This window comes from Galleria mellonella, unplaced genomic scaffold (assembly GCF_026898425.1).
Source record: "Galleria mellonella isolate WM207_F2 unplaced genomic scaffold, CSIRO_AGI_GalMel_v1 utg28, whole genome shotgun sequence".
NCBI classification, from domain to species: Eukaryota; Metazoa; Arthropoda; class Insecta; order Lepidoptera; family Pyralidae; genus Galleria; species Galleria mellonella.
Genome location: NW_026442064.1, coordinates 6,532,615 through 6,538,614, shown reverse-complemented (window position 1 = coordinate 6,538,614; position 6,000 = coordinate 6,532,615). Strand labels below are relative to the sequence as shown.

The 6,000-nt window shown below is 36.4% G+C and overlaps 1 protein-coding gene across 3 annotated transcripts in view; it reads right to left on the bottom strand.

Annotated features, from left to right (window-relative positions):
• Positions 1 to 1,004: 1,004 nt before the first annotated feature.
• LOC113517864 (bestrophin-4) overlaps positions 1,005 to 6,000 on the bottom strand; it is a 51,486-nt gene continuing 46,490 nt past the window's right edge. For all 3 annotated transcript variants that reach the window (XM_052895474.1, XM_026902609.3, XM_026902617.3), the window contains 5 exons: positions 4,533 to 4,661; positions 3,615 to 3,722; positions 2,953 to 3,183; positions 1,959 to 2,223; positions 1,005 to 1,761 (listed from right to left, as the gene is read on the bottom strand). In XM_052895474.1, the coding sequence (XP_052751434.1) occupies positions 1,199 to 1,761; positions 1,959 to 2,223; positions 2,953 to 3,183; positions 3,615 to 3,722; positions 4,533 to 4,661 (1,296 nt within the window). In that variant the 3' untranslated portion in view covers positions 1,005 to 1,198. The remainder of the gene's footprint in view (positions 1,762 to 1,958; positions 2,224 to 2,952; positions 3,184 to 3,614; positions 3,723 to 4,532; positions 4,662 to 6,000) is intronic.

The window sequence follows — 6,000 nt, the reverse complement described above, 5'->3', positions numbered from 1 at the left end:
TTCCAACAATGATGTTCCAACTGTCGCAGCCCGGGGGGAAAGGGATTGTTAGTAATGGAGACTGGGAATCCCATTGCTAGCAATATACCCAACCAGGTGGACCTCCTCGCGGTTCTCCCTGGAAACTATCATGGTTAATTCCTGATGAATTCATTATAATGGGCTAACTGACCTGTTTTCATTCTCATCTATCACCCTTCACTGGTGCTCCGCCAGCGTATCTCGTTAGCACAGACGGCGTTACCATACCATTTTTACCAATAAAAAGAAAAAAACTGTCGCAGACCTGTACGGTACCTACCAAAGATTTCGGAATAGAATACTTACTGAATATTTTTTTTTGTATCGGGGTCTTGGTTTTGAAATTCGTTGTTTCGCTAATAATAGTCTAAATTTTTATCAGCATTCTTCTTCATTTTTATCTTCTTCGTTTTATTTTTATATTCTTCGTTTTAATTTCAATAGGAAGTAATCAATTTAATAGTTAGAATTTTTGCCTTATTTGAAATATATAGACAAAAGGGAAAGAAACACTTTTCACAGGACAATAACCATTATGTTCTCTTAGTCACCTCTTCTAACACTCACGTGAAAGGAAGGGGCGGCCTATTATGATGTTACCAAAGTTACGATGGATATAAAAATGCTAAAAGTGAGAAAAATGCAGCGATGTGAGTGAACAGCCTTCCACTTAATATTGTTATTATCTTATATTGGTCTAAAAATATAGTGTTAATTTAAAATACTAGTTTATCTTTTTCTCTATCTACCCGTTCGAAGCCGGACCGGGTGGCTAGTATTTACATGAATTACTTAATCAATGACAATCTTTGTTAACCATTTTGTGATACTTTTTTATTATTAGGGATGAGGTTGGAGACTTCTATCAATTAATGAAGTTCTTTGCTTCCTAACAGTGGTAGTAGCAAACTAACAGTTAAATTGATCGAAACTTCTGAAAAGGTTGCCTTCATTAATAAGGATTATAAATGAAGAATACCCGATAAATAGAAAATATTTTATAGAAAGCTATACAATTCAATCCCTGTTTGCTCCTAAATTCAATTTAGTTTATACAATAGTAGTCCATAATATTTATAATAAGCTTTCTTTATCTATAACAATGTTTACTCTCGTCAGTCAAAATTAACAATCACATTTCAAAGCACCACAAGTTATTGTTACAATTTCTTGTCATCTATACGTAGACTTCTCCTCGTTTGGATCCATTCACTTTCCGTTTAAATTCTGGAGGTGTGCCAGTGCTCGCAGCACTGTGTTCGCTGTCGCGGTCGGATGGAGGTAATTCGACGACAGTAGCACGAGGAGGGACTGGGGAACCACCTGTGGTACCACGATCTGCACGGGGTGTCGACGGCGCAGAACCAACTAAGGACAACTGTGTGACCCCCATGGGGGATAGCGTCACTGGTGATACGACAGGTGCAGCTGTTAACATTGGCGTGATACCAGAAGGCGACAGCACAGCCTGTGCCAGCGCCGCCGTGCCCGGCTGGCCGGCATGCAATGTATTGTTCACCGAACCGCTGTCCAGCTCTTGTATGGGTGAAAGCACCAACGCACCGAGCACGGGCACTTCGTTCTGGTAACCTTGATGCGCCATTATGACACCCATATTCTGCATACCCATAGCAAGCCGACTTTCACGATCGATTACTTCTTTTGTCACGTCCGGCGTAGGAATACGGGGTCTGTTGCGTAGCGTTATAGGCACTGCGGATCCGTTGCTCTTTTGTCCACCTGAATAAAAGCGTCAAATCATTATAAACTGCTTAATTTCCCTAATTCTTACAGATTACAATATTTTAAATAGATTTTTTTTTAAATTGGAATAAATACTTTTACAGGCAATTTTATAAGTTAATTTTTTACCAGTACAACTAGCATAGTCGAAGATTTACATAATAACAAAAATTAGAATATTTAGAATAACGTACCATGTCTAGAATTTTGACGGTGTTGCCCTCGACCAGATTTCCGTCCCACTAATCGATCATAGAGGGACATTTTTTGAGGAGGATGCTGCTGCACAGGGGGTTGACCCGCTTCAGGGCTTGAATAAACCACTGAGTTATGGCGATTCCGTCCGAATAAACCACCAGAGGAATACGCAGTGGACGCTGAACGGACTGACCCCATTCTTGATATTTGTCTTTGAAACCAGTTTTTTCGCCTTTCTACCAATGGTGTATCTACACTCTCCTGAAAGGAATGAAAAAGTTCAGTTTAGAGTTTGTTACTACTTTGTAGAAATTTATCAACTTTCAACCTCTGAACCCCTATGTGTTAGTACATAGTGATGATCCACAATAAGAGTTAACAGGCACGCCACTTAAAGGCTACCAACAATAAAAAAAACTACGACACTATAAACGGTTATAGTTTCGAAGGACAAAATTACGCAAAAATATATACATATCACGCAAAGATATGTATATATTTTACAGGAGTTTGCCAATAGAAAATAAAATAAATATTAAAAAAAAAATAGAGTCGGTATCATCATTTCAGCTATTATCCGTTCACTCCACATAAGCTTTCCCCATAAACTGCCATAAAGAACGGTCCTGAGCCACCTGCATCTACTGACTCCCTGCAATGCATTTTAGGTCGTCACTCCATCTAGTGGAGGGTCGTCCTATACTGCGATTACTTGTACGTGTTCGGCTAAATGTGAGCAAGTCGCATTTTGTGTTCACTATAATAGTAATAGCCAAAGAGAATGAGAGCTGAAGTTATGAGTGCATAATTATTTTAGCATATTTTATGGTGGTGACCAGGATTCATTTCGAGTTTTCTTACATCTTAAATATGTAAAGGATTGATCACGGCTAGACATATAGACAGGATAATGTTCTCCTCTTATCTAGTCCTGTATCTAACAATGTGATGTTAATTGGTGTGATGGTATATTTTTTAATATATACTAACATAATCAGCATAAGTTTCATCATGGCTCTTTCGTGGTGCTTGTACGTTAGCATATACAGCATCCTCAGCTTTCACTTTGTAGTGATCTGCCGAGCATGGCGGCTCGTGACGCCTGTAATGTTCTGAGGCTAGAGTGTATGGCAGGTCCTTTGGCACAACCTCCTCCCAGTACTGATCCCTGAGGAGTTCAGGGTGTTCCTCGTGCATCTCGTCTACAATCATGTAGGCTGCCTGGAAAAGAAATTAAATAGTTTAAGACATTATTCCAAAAAACAATCAGATGTCTAATATAATTTTTTTTATTTCAGTAAATTTGATAATACCTACTGTGAATTAAGACTCATTTTCTAGAGAATTAGGGAAACAGGTTATAATGGGTAATGGAACGGTAACCCTGCCTATGTATCAGTAAATGCTTGGAGTAAGTATAAAATCTAATCAGTTGGGCCATCGTGACGAATTCACTTAGAATTATCCACGAAAGGTTTCAGAGGGGATTGTGTAATTTCTCAGCCATATTGAAAGCATATATTGCTTGCCGTTTATTCAGAGCATCCCCGATGACTTAATTTCTGATGATAATATGTCGTTTTATTTTTTAAAGGGTTTTATAACTAATTAACTTTGAAAAATAAAGAATATAAATGAATATATAAACTTACCTTTATATGCCTATCAATAAGCCAATTCAACTCGATGTCATCATCATCTTCACCAAACGGATTGATTAGTACTTCAGCTACTTTTAACCAGCCCACGTAGAAACAAAACTGAAATACATTTATAATATCATAAAATATAGGTAATTATAATAGAAGTAATAAAGTCAAGACTCTTCTGCGTTAATTCCCATCTCTGCTATTTTATAATGCATAGGAGCAACAACTATGAACACCATACCATATTTATAACGAGAAACATTAAATGATTTTTTTTATACTACTTAGAATGGCAAACAAGCCCACCTGATGGAAAGTGGTAATCGTCGCCAATAGACATAAGCAATACCATAGACATAACAGAGTATACTGTTTCGCCCATGATACCCCCATGCGTTGTCATTCCTGAGGACTCAGGTGTTATTCCTCTGTACCTTGTAAATTCACGCCATATCCCTTCAAATCGAAACACAGCCATTCAATCTGGTAGGTACTAATCAAATGATTTGATTACCAAGAAACTATCAAAGAAAGACTACAAAGTCATATATGTGAATACTATTGCTTTACTTGTATTTTTGTCACCAAATAGCGGTGCCTGTTTCGGTTTAAAAGATAGAGATTGGCAGTGAGATTAATGGGTACAGAGGTATACTTGAGTTATCAATAAGGGCATCTAATTTATTAAAATTAATTATTATTAATTAATCGTCATTAATTTGTCATAATTTCTGTATTAGTTTCAGAAAATTATTATCTGTTGAGAAGAAACTACAAGAGTTAGTCTTTTTGATTAAATATGCAGTGTAATACTACTATCACTGTACTGTCCATAGTGTTAGTTCATATACAAGATAATTACCACATTCCATTAGTCGCCAATATTTTTTTGGTAAGGACATAATTCCTAAGAATATCTACCTGTAGCGCTGTGAACAGTGGGAAGTAAACATCGGGTTCATATTTAGAAGTGCTCCCAGGTGCAGCCGGCACTAACTGCCGACCCATCAACGCAGCAACAAAGTATGTGTAGAGAGAAAGTGTGACCACCTGTAATTTGTTATTATTAATGTAACAAACTCTCTACCATATAGCACGTAAAGAAACTACTTAAGGAAATCTGTGAATATAATCCTATCTTTAATTCGCCTCTGGAGTCAGCCTACAAACTGCCACATGTTGACTCATCGGGATCTTTTGTGCTTCATTCTGTTTTGTTCTATAATTTTAAAGATCCTACGCATTAGCTTTACGATATCCCGCGGTTTAAGATATTTATAGTCGACTGGCTCTAGATATCCTTAGAATTTGATACCTCGTCGTAAGCTCTGCACAGTGTGTCCGAAGACATACTAATCTAATATATAAAATCTAAAATAGTATTAGGTATGTACTTTTTCTACATCTATTTTTGAAAATGAAACTAAGCAAAAGTTTCATCTTTCCTAAAAATAATATTTACCACACATGAATAACTGTGACGAGTTTTGTGGCACATTAATAGATTCGTTGCATCGCCTAATGCACTACCGGGTTCGATTTTCATAATAATCTCAAAATAATATACAAGTTTTGTAAATCAAGGCTTATCTTTTAATATTAATAAAAGCTAGCTTAGTTTTCAACACAAATTGGGATACTTGCGCCATCAGTTTATGTCTGTGAGTGATTTGTTCTAAAAATCTAATGAAAATCTTCACGGGATTAAAAATGGAAACAACAACTTTTCGCTTTATTTTATTACTTTTCAACCATTGTCAGCCATTGTTATTATACTACCAACGCACACAAACAGATGTAAATCTAAAGTACGTAAGTTATAAACAAAATACATAATCTAAGCAAAATACCTATTATGAAATTGTATTAGTTCTGTACGAGTATGTTTGGAAACAATATAGAACTAAATATTTATTAGCAAGCCGGTATCTCTAAAATATACAGCAGTCGGCTAGAATACGTCGAGACGTACGTATAATGAAGCAGAAACGTGAGACCTCGCCGCCCACATGTGAACATAATTGTTATGTTACGGTGTTATCATTGGAACGAATTAGCCCATATTTAAAATGGCATACCCTCTCACGTCTTGTTCACCGGCATATGTATTTTACTTAGCTTATCTTCACCAGTATTACGTAGAAAAGAACTTGGTATCCAATACTAATCACTGGCAGAATTGGAAACTATAAGGGAGTTTAAGAATCCATTTTACATAAATTGTTATAGATTTTTGTTAAATTTGCTAAGTTCAATAGTCATTAGTAGATTAGTATTTACAAAAAGACATGATTCGTGTAAGGTGATAATCTTCATTCCTGTACTTATATCGGAGAGATATAGTAGTCGGGTTACAGGATATGGAGTTATAAGACATAGTTCTCAGAAA